Source organism: Paramisgurnus dabryanus, chromosome 5 (genome assembly GCF_030506205.2).
Source record: "Paramisgurnus dabryanus chromosome 5, PD_genome_1.1, whole genome shotgun sequence".
Classification (NCBI taxonomy): Eukaryota; Metazoa; Chordata; class Actinopteri; order Cypriniformes; family Cobitidae; genus Paramisgurnus; species Paramisgurnus dabryanus.
The window spans coordinates 10,344,496-10,364,375 of NC_133341.1; the positions used below are offsets into that span (position 1 = coordinate 10,344,496).

A 19,880-nucleotide genomic window follows, 5' to 3' on the forward strand; every position below is an offset into this window, starting at 1 on the left:
GGTAGACTAAATTTCGCAATGTACAGTGCAAAAGGTAAAAATGAGGGCCTTTTTTCGTCCAGCTGACTCATCTTGGGTGAAGTTTGTCAGTCTCAGTCAGCAGGGCCTGAGTGGACCATTAATCAGGTTAATATACTGTATATATATATATAGGCTGTCTTGCCTTCTGGGGCACAGTGGGTAAAGGACAAATTTAACCCACAAAGAAAATCATATAATTTCCTTATGCAAGGTGTATATAATTCCTTAATATTCCCAGGTGTATATATTTTTAACTAAAATGTGTCTTCCCTGCATTTCTGATAGATGTATGTGCTGTTTAGAGCTTAAGCATGGATTGAGTCAGGAAGCTCCTACTGGAATGTACAAAGATCTTTTACTTTGTCCCTAAACAAAGTGAATAAATCATCCCTATACACATCATCTAAAGAAATACCCCCCCACCAGCTTTTCTATATTAATTGCAGTCCCTTTAAATTTACATTTATGCACTTGGCATACGTTTTTATCCAAAATGACTTACAGTGTAAGATATACATTTTGTCATTATGTGTGTTCGATGGGATCAAACCTTTGCATTGCTAACATGATGCTTTTCCAAGTGAGCTTCAGGAACACCTTAATAGATGTTCTCCATCTTAACATTGTTTTGTAAGACATGTTTTAAATTCAGAATTACATTAAGTTAGTTTAGTTAAATTTTTACAAGGTCTTTTGCAATTGGAAACATTTTTCCATCTGTTCCAACATTTTAAAAGTTCTCTCATTATTTCCTGTATTTTGGGGAACAGTTGTACCTTCCGTTATGTAAGGAATAATTGACAAAGGGCTGTAAAATTTTATAAAAAATAAATGCACTCCCAATTTGGTAATGCTATACTGGACTGGACCGGAGTCAATTATTCCGCTTATACCACAGTTACCAGACATTACTCAGATGGTTATTTTAAGACATTTGACAGGTCAGGTGTGCGTTTATGGAAAAATTATGCAAACACGTGGAACATTTCTCAACCAATCAGAATAAAGAATATTTAACAGCCCAGTGGTATAAATTTTTTTTTATATAGCACAGTACATACATGATGCTAAAGGGTGGTGGTATGTGGGCTCACATGGAACCTGTGCATGCAAAACTCCAAAGAAAGCTAAACTTAACAACAACTTTTTATATTTTGTTACATATATGTACCTTTGAGGGATAGTTCACCCAAAAATGAAAATTGTGTCATCATCTACTCAATTATATTTGTTACAAACCCGCATAAATTTCTTTGTTCTGATGTACACAAGGGAAGATATTTTGGGAAATGTTTGTAACCAAACTGTTTGTGGACCCCATTTACTTTCATAGTATTCTTTTTTCCTACTTTGGAAGTGAATGGGGTCCACGAATGGTTTTGTTACAAACATTTCTCAAAATATCTTCCTTTGTGTTCATCAGAACAAAGAAATGTATACAGGTTTGTCCAGGTTTGTTTATCCCTTTAAGGTACAAAAGTGTACTTTTTGAAAAGGTACCGCCCCTTTTGTACCTTCTTTTTCTGAGGGTGAACATCCTGCATATTCTCTGTATCTTGTGTGCTTGTTTATTAAACATTCTGGCAATCTCTGGCTTGTCAGACATTACAGATGTGATCCATCTAGGGCTTTCCACTCCAGCTGTTTTTCTCTCTTTGGAAAGTTAAAAACAGAACCATAAAACACTGGGACCTAGTTGCTGGTGCCCTGGCACGGCTTAATGTTTTTATTTTTTGCCTTGAAATATTGTGGTGTTTATTGTGCTTTTGTTAGCTCATGCATTAGGTAAATCATGCTGAGACATTTCAGTTATTATTGTTTTTGAGTTGAACATTCAGCCACTGCAGTGGAGAAGATGGAAAACTTCAATGAGGAATGTCCATAAGAGGGAGACATTGTCCAATTTAATCTCTTTAGTGCAAAGTAAAAGAAATAAAGTTCAATTGCGCACAAATGGTTTTAAGCACCAGTTCATTGATTTTATAACAACTCTCTGGCATGCTGTGCTTCAATCATAATATTAAGTGGGACTAATGGGAAGCCGCGTTACAGAATCAGCATCTTCAGATCGTTATAATGCATGTGGTCCCTTTGAAAATCTATCATTGTAATAACATTAGTATCCCATGAACATACAGTAATGTTTAAATGGACTTTTAAACATAATTAATGAGGTGTTTACTTCTGTAGGTGGAATTCAGGATGTATATTATATATGTGTCATTCAGAGAAAGAGAGAATTGATTTGTAGGCAATGAAAAGCTCCTGGGATGAGGGCCAGATCACACGATCAGCAGCTGACTTAAATATGAACAGTCTCTGGAAACTTACAGTATGAGTCAAAGGAATATCAATGTCCATGGACATGTGGAGCATGTTAGCGCGGTGACACTGATAACTGGCTCACTGCGTACAGGAAGTTCTGGAGATCCCAAAGGACCTAAACCTCAGACATACACTCTCAGACCTTAAAAAGAAGTTCTCACGCCTCTTTTCAGAGATAAGCATGAGTGAAAATACAGTGACAACATATATATTCAAACTAGAAAAATAAAAAAATATAAGTGGATGGATAGGTGTTTGGATATATTGTGAATAAACACAGATAATATGAAAGAAATTCGGTCTCTGACAAAATTAACTAAGAATTTTGTGGGTCATCACAGTATTTATCTCTGTATTAGTCTGTAACAGTTTCGCAATATCGTACAGTAAGTATGAACATCATATTTCCTTGAAAAGATCTTTGTGTATGCATTTACAGTACATGGACGACCTCTTTCTGTTTTTTGTGGGTTGGATTCACAGATGGGGTTGGGTAGCCGAAGTTCTTTGTAGTGGTTAGCAGCTCTTTAGAGTCCTGCCCTTCCCTATGTCTGTTTGTTTCACAGATGTGCTTTGACTAAACTTCAGCCCAAATTTATTAAAAACGGCTGATATTATAGTGTTAGACAACATGTGATATTTTGACTTAACTAATATTTATATTTCTTTATTCGAAGGACAAGAAAAGCAGATTTTTGTAAAAATAAAGGCAGAATGATTTAACCATGTTGTAAATGGAGCTAATGCTACCCAAAAGTATACTACATTCGTAGCCAAGAGCATGATAAAAGTTGTTCACCTGGTGGGTGTTCCTGTAGCTCAGTGGTAGAGCATTGTGTTAGCTGCGCAAATGATTGTGGGATTGAACCACATTTAGTATACTGATAAAATGTATACCTTGTAATGCACTGTAAGTCGATTTGGATAAAAGCGTCTGCCAAATGTAAAACGATGGGTGCTTCATTTCTGCAGCAATCTATGGAGCTTCAGTACTGTGAGCAGATTCTGTATGGGTTTGCTTTATTAGTGTATCTTAAAAAGGATTTCAAATCTCTTGACTCTAAGCTAAATTTACCAGACCTTTCAATCACTGAACCACAGAGCTTACAAAAGTGTTGCCGAAAATGAACCCATACAACCAAAATATAAATTATGCTCTGCGGTCTTCAGAAATGCCTATTGCTCCTGTCAAAATTCTTCCTTTCACTGGATTTAAGCAGACAGCAAACCTGAACTGTTGTGGTAACTTCAGTATGGCATTTCCTTACTCCACCCAAGTGAAATTCCTTCTTCTTGCCACCTAAGCAGTTACAGCTTTATCACACCAGCAGCCACCCAAACATGAAACCATGCTGTTCTCTTATTTTTGATTGGGAAAGGGTTGTTCCCCAATGCTTTGGTACGTCCTGTAAGGGAACAAAAGCCTGGCAAAGCACTGGTTCTTTCTGGAGGCTTTTAATATATGAGGCTTATATCATTTGTAGAGGCGCCAATCCATTTTGACAGGAATATCCTGTTATGTATAGTGATCAGCAATGCAAAATTCTGAGGATTAGCATAATTGGAGGGAAAACAAGGTGGCACTTATATTTGTCAAAGGTCCAAGAGCTCTCATTTATCAGTGTTATATTCTCCAAATACATGTTGTGGTTGGTATAATAAAGCTAATTTACAGTCACTACAGGGATGAAAAAAATGCTCTGACTCAGAAAACCACCCTTTCACAGAATTTGATTTGTATACTTGCTGTTTTAAACTGTTGTGTGTCCTCACGGATTATAGTCTTTCTTGTTTATATACAGATTTATTGTGGATTCTGTAGTTTCTTTTGTATTGTATAGTACGTCCGGGAATGGTTCAGTACAGCTCACTTTTGGAGGGTTTTCCACTGTGTACAGTTCCTAGTACCCCATACTTTTTAGCTCAGTTAAAGCTCCCGTTCTTTCTGTGTTTTTGAAGCTTTGATTGTGTTTACAGTGCGCAATATAACATGTGTTCATGTTTCACGAGAAAAACGCGGTATTTTTCACATAATTTACTTATCTGTATAGCGCTGTTTTCACTGTCCTCAAAACGGGCTGATGTCTTCCTTGTTCTATGAAGTCCCTCCTTCAGCAATACGTATCGAGTTCTGGATTGTGTAGCTTGTTTGGTGTGTTGTGATTCGGCAGCAGCTTAGCTTGCCGTTAGCTTAGCTGGCGACTGACATATTCTTGTGGGCGGAGGTTAGTCAAAAAACTGTTGTAGTGACGTCATTAAAGCAGGAAATAGAGGGCTGTAGTCCAAATAGGCCGTTCGCTGTAGGCTTTGAAAGGCGAATTCTGTTAAAGAAAATAAATCGCCTGGCAGTGAACTTTGAGCTTTATCATTTTACAGGTATTATTTATGCTATTATAGCAACATTAAACACTAACTGGTTTAAAAAATGGGATCAGAAAGAACGTGACCTTTAAGGTTTCAAGCGAGTCGCACTATTACTAAAACGTGAATTGTCACTACCACGTCATTGCTAAATGCAACATTAGCTTACCCTTTTGCGCCGTTGAGCAAACTAAGTGATGTCATCATCTGTGTTGTGTTCTTCAAGTACCCAAACTCCCTTTTATCAGCAAAAAACATCCACATGTCAAGCCAAACAACACAATTCCACGCTCTGTTGCTAACCATTTTTGTATTGCGTTTTATTATGATGTCACTGCATGAAACGTTGGGCAAATGTAACGATAAGTCTATGGTCCGACCCACTCTGAGCCCCACGAAACTCCAATAGACAACCAAACCGAGCCAAAGAAAGCGAGCTGAACATTACATTCAACAACAGAGCGGCATCTTGTGTTACCTTCATAAAGGGGCACTAAATCACATTCCGCTTGTTTTTCTTCACTTCTCCCTGCTGGTGGAATGACCTTCCTTTTGCAATCCGGTCAGCCGCATCTCTTGCAACATTCAAAACATTGAAGACCCATCTTTTCAAAATATACTTGACATAGATATTGACGCACTTCTTTCTCTTCTCCCTTTTCAGTCAAATAAACAAAAACTCTTTATTTTTCTCTTAACAGGTATTGTTTCGGAATAGTGAAAACTTGTATCTTGTTATAAGCACCTTACTATTGTCTCCCTTTGACACATCGCTTTATTATTTCCTAATCTTTGTAAGTCGCTTTGGATAAAACTATCTGCTAAACGCCTAAATGTGTCATGTTTCCCAATTCCATCCTATTTTGTGAGATTTTTTTTAGGGTTTTTACTTTACTGTTGTTTTGGCCAGGTACTATTAGTTATTTTAATTTATATTCTTAAACAATCAATCTAATCAATTGAAATTAATACATGTAGAGAGTCAATCCAATTATGGAATATAATACAATATTGTAATTATATGTACACTTTTTTACACACATTGCAAGAATGCAAACATCTTAGCCACAAAAGGGAGATTAAATTCCATGGAGTCAAGACTCCTGAGTCTACTTTGTTTTCAGCAACATTAAATACCACTCTGTCAGATCCCACATTTTTTAGACTATTTTTCTTAATATCACTTAAAAATCATGTCTTTGTGTTTTCTATTTTGTGTCCTTGTCATCTTAAAGAGAAAAAATTGTTGTTTTTCCACAGTCTGTGAATCATTGATTTTTTACTCCTAATGCTACTGTATAAGCAAAAGCTTTTGGCCACTCTGAAATTGAACCATGGTGTTGTAAATAATTAAGTGTATATTAAAGTTTGATACTGTGCTAGCACTCATAAACCACTTTATGAAATGTATATCCAAGCAGTGATACCCTTTGAGCATAAAGTGCATCTTTTCCAATAAATGTACTTCCTGACATGACAGATAATTGTTTGTGCCCATTTGCTATGAGGACGGATTATCGTGTATTTAAAGCTAAAGCAGGCTATCTTCATGAGGAAAAAATGTGACATTTTGCAGTTCACACAAGGCACTCTTCTTATTGTCGAGTGGACAGATGGTCCTTTTGTTTCCTGTAGTTAATGCTCCTGTATTGCAGTAGAGGCAGCATGACGCCACACGTTTGAAGGCAGTTCAGTGCGCACAACCAGCTAGTTATCACTTCTTAACAGCGTGACACCCATCGTTTTACCCAGTCTTTCTAGTTCGCCTGAAAAAGTCAATCTTTGTGGATAATAAATGCGAGTATGTGAGTGTGCTGTTTGTTTATGAAGAGTTGTGTTTTACATAGTTGCGTGTTGTGAGGTGAATGGTAAATGAGCCGCTTGTGTGAAGGCACTACAGAGTCAATCCACTCGCGATGTGGGAAGGTCCTGACAGAGCACACACTCACATCAGCACAGAGGGACACAAAGAAGGAAGCTGCATGTAAATAACCCATTATACTCACGCGCTAAAGAGAAGCTGATTTGTGGGGGTTTAAAAGTCTTTCCTGTAGAGTAGAGAGAGAGAGCGTTTATTTACTATCGCGAGTCGCTATTGTTGTTAAAGTCAGACGTAAAGAGCACGCGCGTTCGCGACAGCTGGAAGAGTTTGAGGAGCGACTGGAAAGCGCGTGTCGGATTGTGATTTTTGGAGATCGTTTAATATCGTCTGCCTTTCCTTATCGCATTTTTTTTGTAAAGTTATATTTTTATTCTTGGATGATTGATGACTCCTTTTCTGTGGATACTTGACATAAAAATCCGATTTGTTTTGCTCTGGATCATTTGATTCATGTACTTGCAGTCGTCCCATAATGTTTTTCAAATCACTGGACAGATTAATGGTTTGAAGGGGAGGAGGAAGTGCAGTTGTAGACTGAACTTTAAATCCGAGGCTGATATCTCTCCTGAATGATGCCCATAGACAGACTAGCAGACATGGAGGAGAAACTTCGCATTTTGGAGGACTTAAATATGATATACATTCGTCAGATTGCCCTGAGTTTAAAGGTAAGGCACTTTAATAAAATGTATTGATCTTTACATTGCTATTTAAAGTGTAATGAAGTATGAGAGTACATTTATTTACATCTAGCCTATGCATTTAGCAGACACTTTTATCCAATTCGTTTTATATATAAGTGATTGATTGAACCCATGACCCTTGCGCTGCTAACGCAATGCTTTACCAGTCGAGTAACATGGTATAACCTAAATGTATATGCTGTAAGCTATATGAAATAATCAGAAAGGCACTGTGTGTGGTCCTTCCCTACACTTTTCTAGTTGTCACTTGTAAAGATATGTATCATGCAGCTGTTCTTTAATATACACTGTCTATTCTGGTAAGAAATACAGTAATGCTTAATACTTTAGTGGTCTTGGTCAACAGCTGTAGTCACATTTATCTGGTGTCTCATGGGATATTTTTGAGTGTCAAGACTTTTCTCTTTGTTTGTGATTTTGATGTTACGTGTAGTATCAATTTTTGCAAGACACCTCAGCAGAGACTTCTCTTTGGCAGGTGTTATCATTGGAAACAATTCCTCATTTGATATCGTTGGTGTTAACATAATGATACCTTGTTTTGCATCTCTGAGCGGTGCAGAAACGAAACAACGCCATCATCACGCTGTATGGCAGATGCCTCTCATTCCTGATTTACTAAGTAGGCAATGGTCCGTGCCGTCAATTTTTTATTTATTATAAGCAGCAGGAGGAACGTGACAAACTATACAAGAAATATCAACGTACATATCAAATGGCATAGTTTTTTTTTAACCTCCCTTGGTTAAGAGGTGAAGTTCGCCTTGTTTTTTCTCGCAGCTGTTGTGTGTTATGTATGCTCAGTATTTCATTATTTGACTTTCAGTGTTTCAGCACTGCTTCAGCCCATCGCTAAGCTGCATAGGGTTTAGCATGGGTGACAAAACTGACCTCTAGCCTTCCTGGCTTTTCCAGGTAGTCTGACAGCTACTGCAGCAGATTTTTTTCTGTGGCCCTAAATTTGATTTCAACATCTGCATTCCCCTGAGATAAAAAAAAGACTCTGAGGCGCCTGCTTTGAGCTGAAGGACATCTGCATGGATTCCTAGTGCATTTTAATTCTTCATGGTAATCCATCTTCGAGTTTACAGTCTTAAGTTCTGCATGTGTGAATTTGAAAGAGTTCCTCACAGTATGAGATCAAGACTTGTTTACTCCTGCATGAAGGAGAGAACAAAAAGTTATTCACAATGTTCAGCTTGAGAGATTACTGTCATTTTCTCCAAAATTGAGTGTTTTGTGCTTAATCTGCTCATTGTAGCGTGGTTTTAATTGATAAAATGAAGATTTGGATGTTATTTACCTTTACTTTAAAAAATGCAGCATTTTTGTCAAATCAACAATATTTTTATTACTTAAAGAGACACTCCACTTTAAATATGAGATTTTTACCATTTTGGAATCCATTCAGCTGATCTTCGGGTCTGGCGGTACCACTTTTAGCATAGCTTAGCACAATCCATTGAATCTAATTAGACCATTAGCATCGCACTCAAAAATAACCAAAGAGTTTCAATATTTTTCTTGATTTAAAACCATAGTCTGTAAAAAAATATGGACGTAGTGTCCATGACGTCACTACGTCCATATTGTTTACAGACTATGGTTTTAAAGTGTGTCCATGACGTCACCCATTGGTTTGTGAAGATCGTTTTTGAAGCTTAAAGTTGGCGTTGCCTGCCGTCGCCATCTTGGCCACACGTCACTGCGAATCACTCGCGGAAAACCGACAATGGGTAAAGAGGTGGGTCATGGGTGAAGCTGAGGTGGCTGGTTGCTGCAACCACGCCCGCCTACCTTGATTCTAGTGACTGCAATGGCCGTTCACCCCTCACTCAAGTGTCCACGCCCTTAATTATGCAGAACTTTAAGGCTTAATATAATTTAAACGGATGAGTTACAAAAAAATTCACCCTCCTCACAGTTGTCATGAAGGGCAAAATTAGCTATACAGACCAAAAACACTTTTTCTACCAGGCTGTAAACATATTATTTTCTACTGTAAAGTTGGGCATTTTTAACATGGGGGTCTATGGGAATTGACTCCCTTTTGGAGCCAGTCTCTATTGGCCAGTCGATGAATTGCAGTTTAAGTCACTCACGTATTGGCTTCATTAGAGAGATCGGAAGGTTACCCCTTGTTTAAAACTTGACTCTTCTGTAGTTTCATTGTTTACTAAGACCGACGGAAAATTAAAAGTTGCATTTTTCTAGGCAGATATGGCTACGAACTATACTCTCATTCTGTCGTAATATCAAGGACTTTGCTGTCGTAACATAGCTGCAGGATGCGCAATGATATTACGCAGCAGCCGAAAATCTTTCAATAGCAGGGGACTATTTTCGGGCATTGCGTAATATTATTGCGCCTACTGCAGCCATGTTACAGTACACGATGTAACTACAGAAGGGTCAAGTTTTAAATAGGAAAAATATTGAAACTCTTTGGATATTTTTGAGCGCAATGCTAAATGGTCTAATCAGATTCAATGGATTGTGCTAAGCTATGCTAAAAGAAGTACCGCCAGACCCGAAGATCAGCTGAATGGATTCCAAAATGGTAAAAATCAAATATTTAACTCTAGGGGAGCTGGAAAATGAGCATATTTTCAAAAAAAGTGGAGTGTCCCTTTAAACTTAAACAAGTTGAAACTGTTTAACTTAATTTGTTATGTCAACTTATAACTTAAAACTGAATTGACTTGGCAAACAGTCTTGTAATCAGTATTATAAAAATGACTTTTTGTATGGTCAAGCATTCCTACAGAAATGTTTATGTTGATTTATGGTGTCTTTAGATATGTTATGTATGTACATTGCTGTCTGGTAAGAGCTGGGAAAATATTTATACACTAACTGTACATGGTAACAGCGAGTCTAGGGTAACACTCTATTTTGAGAGAATAAAGAGGCATACATACACAAGATGACATCTTGCATACCAAAACAGCTAGACAGAGAGCAATTGATGGAATCTTAACAGTACACATGGATCCTGAGACATGATTTTTTCAAGTTAGACCTTAACATGGCACGATATGAATTAATGGTGATATATTTAATGGGGTCATTGTTATTATAAGGATATGTTTGAAGAGTAAAATCTCTCTAGGCTCTCTATCAAAATAAAATGGGAAATGATTTGGCTTAGACAGAGCTCCAGTGCTGGAGAAACATTTTTTTAAAGATCAGGGAATTCTAATAGCATAACAAGTTGCAATCAACCTTTTTACTAGTCCATTTCCAAATGAAGATGACTGCCACATTCTTGGCACTTCTCCATGAACATTACACTCGGTGTCCTTCTTTTACGATGCCTCTGTCTGTCCTAAAATCTAGATGAACACCTCCCTGGTGTCACTACAACCTTTTGTTGCTGAAATTCATAGCGTGTTTGTTGTGATGGGTGATGGGAACAGGAAATAGCTGAGCTTCATCAGTGATTGACCAGTATGATGTCATCTCTGCTAGCCACAGAATCCACACTGCCTGACCACACATACAGTCGCATGCTGTAGGTATGAAAATGCCTGTGTGAGGAGTGATTGCTCCCATGGGCTGTGCTCAGTGTTGTTGCTTGCCCTTGCTTCCTTGGTCTGTTTCACTGTAAAGTTGTTGCATGGTAATTAGGGCTGCACGATTAATCGTTTTTTAAACCGAAATCGCGATGTGAATGGATGCGATTTTCGAATCGCAAGAAATGCGATTATTTCGATTCAAAACTATTAAATATAACAATCATCTAGTACGCAGTTTTTGACAGTTCGCTTCATGCGCATTTTACGTTTGATGCAGTTTAGACCAATAGAGTGCATGAACACTGAGGTGCTGACTACACGTCATCACATCATTTGGAAAACATGAGCGCGAGCAGCAGTTCAACTCCTCAACAAAGTGTACGGCCATATGATTTCCGCGATGCGGAAAACACGGACAGAATCGCGAAATGCATACAAATGGAATTAACTGCACAACGCGGAATGTCATGAAGTTGGCAGATTTTGGATTCAGTCATTTTAAAAACGCATTATAACTCATTAACCGGCAAATGAAAGGACAGAAATGCGCGAAAACATTTCCCTTTTGTGTAATGTTGGACTTAAAGAAAGGTGTATATACGTCCGTTTCTCGTCATGCATCGCAAACAATGACAAGCGCCTCATCAGACTATAAGCAGGTTTCATTAAAGCCCGGAACACAGCAGACGAAACAGGTACATTATACTTTCTTGCACGCGCACATCTGCCCCGCTTTGAATATTTACAGGCATGAGGGTTCATGAAGCGCGCACACAGAGAGCAGTCAGCACACGCGTGATCACTAAACTTAAGTTTTCTTTCAGCTGGATGTTTATCAGTACATTAAAGCAGAGCAGTTTTAAAGCTGTCTTAAAGTGACAGTAACCTGGTGCTTTCTGTGTCAGAAATGTTTATTACACACCAAAAATTAAAATCACTCCTTACTCTTAACTGAACAAGCTTCTGCAGCTCCACATTTAAAATCCTACAGTGAGGACTGTGCAGTCTTTTATTTGTATTTTTTGCTTATGTTAAATCATAGATTCTAATAACTAATATATTTACATTTATTACAGATGCCTGAAAAGTAAAACAAGATGAGTATAGTCTTATGATTAAAAGAAAAACTAAACATTTGCTTGTCAGAAGCATTGTTGTAGTGACAGCCAAAATACATTGGCCTATATGTTATTTTAAATAAAACTTTCAAAAAAAAAAATTTAAATTGTATTTTTTTTTAATGTTCTTAGATTAAAAAAAAAGTTTGTCTGCAGAATAGCAAAGTCCTGCAGACAACTTGGTACAATGTTTAAGAGGTTTTAAATAAACAGTAGCACAGCATCTTTCTTTGGTGCTATTAAAACCACCACAACAAACCTGGATGTACCTCTTTTATTATATACTAATGAATCGCACTTTAAATCGCGAATCGCAATTTTGATCAGAAAAATCGCAATTAGATTTTTTCTCCGAATCGTGCAGCCCTAATGGTAATTGTATACCCAAAGTAAAGGAAAACAAAAGATTTATGCAAACATTTTGATTTACGAAAAATTGATTATTAGTTTGTGCCTATGATTACTTTTGCATTGTTTCAAACTAGTATGCTTTCTTACTTTGGAAGGCAAAGAGACTTTAAAGGTCCACTAACCTAGGTGTTTTCATCCATATAAAATATAGTCTCTGGGATCCCCAGAATGTTTCCGTAAAGTTTCAGCTCAAAATACAACATAAATCTTTCATAATACGATGGTAAACATGGCCATTTGTGGCTGTGTTTTTTTTAATGAAAAGAACGCTTCTGTTCCCCTCCCTGTATGCAAAATAGGGGTAAAGCAATAACACATGTGCTTTGGACTACATCAAAACTTGTCTCTGGCAGTAGGTTGAACTACGCGCTCATAAGGTGGAGTCTGTGAGCGGTTATGGTTGGGGAATAATCAATGTGACATCACATTGATAGGGGATCCCCATCAGCCTGTTTTGTGTGACTGTTGCGGTTTAAAAGGATTACACAAAGAATAATAGATGGATTTGTATAATTACAGGATGTTTCTGCACACACACTGGTGACTTATTTTCTGATAGAAACACATTTAAAAGTGCTTTTTTTGAGGGGGGGGGCTTAAAAAATACTTATGCTAATTTCTTCCATACAATAAAAGGGACTAGCAACTTATAAGTGTTAACTACACTGTAAAAATTCCTTGTTGCAAAATTTTTTTTTTTTCAATTCATTCCAACTTTCCTGACTAGTGAAGATTTGCTAAAATATAAAAATAAAGTAAAAAATAGGGATTAATTCAATAATTGATTTCTATCATTTATAGAAACTCCTCACAAGTCAAGAAAGTTGGAACGAATTGAAAATTATCAGTGGGATCAGTGTCCATAATTCCAGGTGACAGTCCCACAGATGTGCTCAAGGGCATTATGATAACTGAGCAACAATGTGATCTTTGTTTCTCGTTTGTTCTGTGTTATCTTTACTGGAACAAACCAGTAATATAAACTGAACAATATATATTTGTAAAATTTAAGGGCCAAGCAGCTCTATAAATAGACGGATCCTTTAATACCCTCACAGCAGTGCATTTACCAGGGTTCCTCCCCTCAGGTGGATGAGGGTGTGACCTTTGTCCATCCAGCACAGCATGGGTAATGCTTGCTGCCTCTGGTATTTTCTGGTGGTATGTTGAATAATGAAATCTTAAAATAAAATGATCCTCAGAAATCTAGGTTTTGAACCTTATTGTGCTTGTGCAACAAAAATTGACCTCATAGCTCTGGTCTTTGAACTCCAGCCAGGAGAATGTTCAAATACTTGGGAAAGGGCCGACCTCTCACCTAACCTAGAACCCCAGTGTGACCTGAATCTGCTTCAAATAATCTCCACACTTAAGCAGGTTCAGGTGCCATGTTTGTCTTGGAAGACAAAAGAAAAAGCCTGGCCTCTATAGACGTCAGTACATATGAAACAACTTATTAATTACCTAATGTGGGCCATGAACTGTTTTCTTGGGTTATTTGTGTATACTGGCTAGGGGTGTCACGATTCTCCAAATCCTCGATTCGATTACATTTTCGATTCAATTCTCTGTATTTTTTTTACTTTTTTTGAAAGATAAAAATTCTATGCCATTATTATTTATTTTTATTTGTATTATTATTATTTATTATTATTATAGTTTCACATTATAATGAAAATTGCGTGCTTTTCCTCGCATGGGGGTTTGTGGGCTTCACTTTACGCAAGAAAGCTTGTAGGATTCCTTCTTGCACGCACATGGACTTAATGTGCGCGTCTTGGACTCTGGATCTGAAATAAATCCAGCGCGTCATAAGCAGCTGCGCTTCTCTCTGTTTCACATGCACGCACTCTCGCATCTGTCCGAAGTCTAAACATAAACTAAAGTATTTAGTTTGTTCAGTTTTATGCGTTTAATGCGAGCTGAGGCAAACTATCCCTTTTGTTTAAAATATAACCCGCTGCATCTTGGCGCCTCTCTCACTCTCGCCCATGTGCAGAGAGCTGCGCTCTTTCCGAAGTCAGATCACTAGGTAGTTATCCTGTTTATGATATGCATTTCAAGGAGTTGTAGCAATACATCCCTCGTGTTTAAAATATAAATCTCTGAGAGTTTTTTTCCCCCGCTTGGCAAGCCGAGTGGACGTGAACTGGGGGCGTGGCAGCATCGACAATCCCATTTTTTGATTCGAAGTTCGAGGGTGTGATTTAATTTCGATCGATTTTGAATTAAAATCGAAATTGTGACACCCTTAAAACTGGCAGAATTGGTTAACTTGCCTAAACAGAATTTGGTCTTATATGGTTCACTAACTAGGTCTGAGTGGGAAAGCAGTCACCACACTACATGTTGACCTAACATCTGTGATGCATACCTGACAAAAATGACCTTGTTATGCTAAGCTTAGTTTAGCCTTTTGTTGAGATTAATGAGCCTGAGCCAAATGCGACTCTTTTTAGGGTTAATAAGGTTAGAGGTCATCACTGTGTGCATACCAGGGCCATTTACTCAGTTGTTTGTCTGTTCATCCATGTAAAATGACAAAGCAAGGGCTTCTTTTCATACTGTTAGTTTAGCTGGAGAGTTGTTTAAGTAGCTTTGTCATGGACTATGAGGATTTGAAAACATGGTAACACACTAACAGAAATCTTTATTGATTTATGTTAAGCAAAAGTGTGAGAGTAGATATTTGACCAACACTTTATGCATTGGTTCTTTCATTTGCAAACAGGCCAGTTTACTTCAGGATTGAATACACGACTACAACGATTTAGGGTTTTCGGTTATTTTCTATATTTTAGATGTTGACTTTGCTCTTATACACTGTCAGAAAAATGGTCAAAAGTGGTCCCTGTGGCAGTACCCTTTAAAAAGGTCCTAATAAGTACCTTTTTTATGTCAGAGGTCACATTAACCAAAAAATTGACAAATTATTTTAAGCAGTGATGGAAAAATGAGGCTCAGCGGGATGCGATGACTGACGCCACTGTTGTTTGTACAGGAACTGCCATGTGAGACAGAGGTATGTGATGTGCAAATATCTATTTGTGGTGGTCAATTTTAATTTTGTGGGTGACCCTTTCCCTCTTTTTGTATGATGTCACAGCAGTAGGCAGTGCAAATATAATGACACACCTAGAATCCCTCCCACTCTGAAGTGGTACTAAAGCTAAACAGGCCAAGGTAAAGTGAGCTGTCACGACCTGGCTCATGGGGGTACCATGCATTGGAAAGCACCATTAGGATCATGCATTAGTGTCAGTTGGGCTACAGGAACCTGAGGGTGTGTAAATGATACCAAGGTTTTTTCGGATAAACTGTCCCTTTAACTAACATCATGAAATTCTGTATTTCTAGGAGCATCAATCTCATTGCTTTTTTCAGAAACATGACTAAGTCTTGTATCTGCTAGACTCTGGCAGTCAGGAGTCAGGGTGGGGTAATGGGAGGAGGGCACAGACTGGTAGTGAAAGAGGGTATTGTAATTGCGCACCCACGCCTCAGTTCAGCTTCTTTCGCCTATGGCTCTGGCCCTGGTGCAGTCAGGAACAGGGCTGAATGGACACACTGTGTGCAGGAACCAGCCAAATGCCTCGAATCGAGCCAGCTTCCTTTGGAAAACAACACCCAGAACACAGTTTGTCAAAGGAGACAGCAACGCTTTCACCCTGGCCCCATGCTTTAAAATCTACCTTGTCATTGTAGATGTTATGCCTTTGGAATATGAGCTTTATTACTCTAAGATAAGATCTGCTGAATCTGCCTTGTCTCAGTTTAGTTAAAGGCTGTATATATTTTCATACATATGGAAAAAGTCTCTCTATCTAAGGCTTATATTTTTCATTATGACAAGCATATCAGTGCATTATAACGCACCACCCATGTTTTGCTTTTGTAGACACAATCTGTTACAGACGACAATGAAAAGATACACATTGGCTTTAAATCAGATTTCACCTTTATAGTGCTTTTGTCTATATATAAGATTTGTTTTTCTTGAGGTATTTGTGTATACTGACAGAATTGGTTAACATGCCTAAACAGAATTTGTTTGGTGGCTTGGTCTTTTAATATGGTTCACAAAGGGTCTGGGTGAGAAAGCAGTGCTTTTAAATGAAAGTGAACCTGATTTACTCTGTTGGTGCCCAGTCAGCTGCTCTCTGTGTTGAAATAAATCCAAGATGCACAAAACCTCTTGATGGTAAAAACAAACCACTCTCTGTAATTTTATTACACCCCCCTCCAGCCAACATCTTTATGCTCTGGTAGAACTGGATGGGTTCCTACTCGGCAGCGGTTTGTACAGTGATTGGTCCCTCGTGCTGCCCCCCGTCCATGTAATTGAATTGAGTCTTACATTGGTAGGTTTGGACAGAAGGCCAAATGAAACTGCAAGAGGGTCATTTTAGCGCCAATATAACAAACCACCGCACCTCCAGAGAATAGTTTGCCGTTTACTGTAGGTCTGTTGATTCACAAAAGCTTCAATCAGCACGGATGAGATAATGTACTTTAGGCTGTTTGTTCATCCTTAGCGCAGTTTGAAAGGAACCATCTGGCTGTCCTCCAGGGATAAAACTGTGGAAGTGTGGGGTGCTTAGCTTATCTGATAATGCTAAAGAGGAGCCCTCATCTCACTGGTACTTTCTGCTCTGTGGTCCTTGAACTAAAGACTATGTGTGGCCTGTCTGGATGTTCATGGTGGATTATTGCTCATTTTCAGCTCACAATGAAGCACTGCTGTTTCAGTGCTGTCAGTGGATTTTAATCTCGAAGTGGATAAAATTTATTTAGCAGTCAAGGGAATGTGCCACTGTCAATGTAATATGATTGTGGCAGTGAAGTAATCTAAAATTGTGGACCTTGGTATTATAAACTTCTAGATTTGTAAATTTTTATAAAGGCACACAAAAACTGTGCTTGAACTTTGAACCCAAAAATTGTGTTTCATACCGCCCAGGTACATGATGACATTATATTTCTTATTTATTTTTTATTAAGATAAGATTGATGTCCTTGTTGCAAAACCCTGACCTGCTTCCCAGTTTCGCAAAGCCTTAATTTCGAATCTCTCCCCTTTAACCTTCTTGCAGTGGAACGGCACCTCTTTATGATCTGACAGTAGTATCTGTCAGCATACCTGTAAAATAAATGAGCTATCGTTCTTTTCTTGCATCATCATTATACCTTTCCTTTAGATTTATGGTCTACTGGAGAAAATAGATTTTCCTCATGCGCTCACTTGAGCAGTGTCAGCCTCCAGCTCCATCGATCTGACTCTCCATGAAGCAGCAGTTTCTGAGGTTCACGCAGGCCAATGAAAATTGCTGCCGTTAAGTCTCAAGATGTCAGGAGACTCGAGTACTCTTTACACCTGGTTTTAAAATCCATCTTGGTCATTTGATCAGAAGCTGATTATTTATGGTTGTCTCCTCAAACTCTTGTGAACAGAAGGCTGTGGCGATTAATCATGCAAATGCGCGTTTTAATGAATTGCGGTGAAATGCAATGCAGAAACTCCGTTTTGCCCACAGAAGTAGTACCATTACAAGCGCTATTCCAGGAAATGTCTATAAGCATATTTAAATCGCTGTTCTTCAAATTGTTTCAGGTATTTTCATGATAATGAAGAATATTTTGAATGATTTTGTTTAACGAGCGTTTCTTTTTTAAATGCACATTATAAACGACTGATTTTAGATTAATAAGGACTTCCTACTGACCGAAATGCCGTAGTAAACGCACGAGCTGTGCATAAAACACAGAATCGGAGCCTTGCGATTCAGAACTGATTTCAGACAGATATTTAACGGGAAACGCGTTTAATCGTCACAGCCTGCTGTCTTCGGAACAATTTTAGTATTTTTGCAGCAGACAGATGCAACTGGGTGTCTGAATAATAGTGGGGTTTTGATAACAAAACTAGGGGTGCACCGATAAATGCCGATATACACTAATAATACGTGCCCGATAACTATTCTGAATCGCACAGCCGATATTATGCACAGCCATTTCATGTACTACAGCTTTTGATCAGTAAGCCCTTATCCATCTGTAATCACTGTTAGTTTGAGTCGTTTATAACATGCCTTTGAAAAAGCAACACTTGTCAAACACATAGTCATTACTCATTATAAATATTCTTTATTATCATGAAAATACCTGAAAAGGTTTGAAGAACAGCAATATAAATATATGCTTAAGCCAATTCCTAAAGCTGCGTGTCATAGCTGCGTGTGTATGGTTCTTAGTTTACAGCGCATATTGAGTTTCTACACGAGAGCGACCCCTGGCTTTTAGATGTAGCTGCATTTCACCATAATTCATTGAGAAGCATAGCAAGCATCATCGGCCGATATATCGGTGCCCCCCTAAACAAAACTACAATTTCAAATAAAGTGGTGCAAACAACTTTTTTTTGTGATGTATTGCAGTTCAGACCCAAATAATATAAGAGAACAGAGACCAACAGGGAAACAGGCAAGCCTACTCATTTTGAAAAGCAGTCAAACCAAGTGTGAAAACAATATGTAAAGGAAAAAAATCTTTTAATAGATGATTGATAGGTGAGTAGGTGGTCTTATGTTCTCTCGGATACATCAGAATGAATTAGCATTTACAATACATTACTTTTTGACTTTTTGACTCAAAATTTGATTTAATTGATCCCGTTTCAAAAACGTACCAGTTTACACCTGAATGTAGCACTGTCCACTATAGCTATATTTTTTGGATGTTGTGCAGGTAAATCACAACAGACACAAGCTGATGCAGTAATGTTTCTAGCACGAAAGTGCTCGGTGGTTCAATATCATAATCATGTTTGCACGTTCAGCACAACGTAACCAGTAATGACTCGAAAATTAATGATTCTTTTAAACCGATTCGTTTTAATGAACTGTTGAAACAATTTAGTCACCAAGTGAATCAATCAGAGCTTAGTGAATCAATGAGTAAAATGCATAACAGATGGCCTGAAAGAGCTTTTCTCCACATTTAATGAGACCAATAAGTCATTATTATAAGACACAGCGCAAATAATGCAAATTATTGACGAATTGTTGACAAGTTACAAGTTGGTTAGTTCAATATCAGTCGTTTTGACTGGCATGAGGTGATGCATTTATAAAAGCAAAGCAATAGCCAGAGCTGCTAGTTAACATCAATTTCGCTATAGTAGACAAAAATATAAGGGCTTCATATGATTATTAAATATAACGCTATTATTGGATCAAACAAATGATTGGGATCTTAACATAACATTTTTGTTCATTAGACAGGTAGACAGGTTTTCTATGTCAAGAGTGGATAAAAAGATGACAGAGGTGACAGATGTTGTTTCTGATGGTGTACATCAGCTATCACCAGACTGCAAAACACTGCAAACATTATATTTCATAAACTTTTTAACAACTTTGCTGTTTGTTAAATGTAAACAAACATGTTCGTTTTAATTAATTAAAGTTTTATAATTAAACCCTAAAAATATGTTTTGTGTGAAGTGTGTTGTTGAGCCATGGTACACATGCATGTGTGCATC

At 37.9% G+C, this 19,880-nt stretch overlaps 1 protein-coding gene across 4 annotated transcripts in view; it reads left to right on the top strand.

Annotated features, from left to right (window-relative positions):
* Positions 1-19,880, top strand: part of rtkna (rhotekin a) — a 137,599-nt gene that overhangs the window by 60,396 nt on the left and 57,323 nt on the right. Inside the window, exon 1 of one of the 4 annotated variants that reach the window (XM_065266971.2) lies at positions 6,417-7,257. The exons of the other annotated variants lie outside the window; for them this stretch is intronic. Within the exon in view, the coding sequence (XP_065123043.2) occupies positions 7,159-7,257 (99 nt within the window). The 5' untranslated portion in view covers positions 6,417-7,158. Of the gene's footprint in view, positions 1-6,416; positions 7,258-19,880 lie in introns of those variants that run through there. 4 annotated transcript variants of the gene reach the window in all.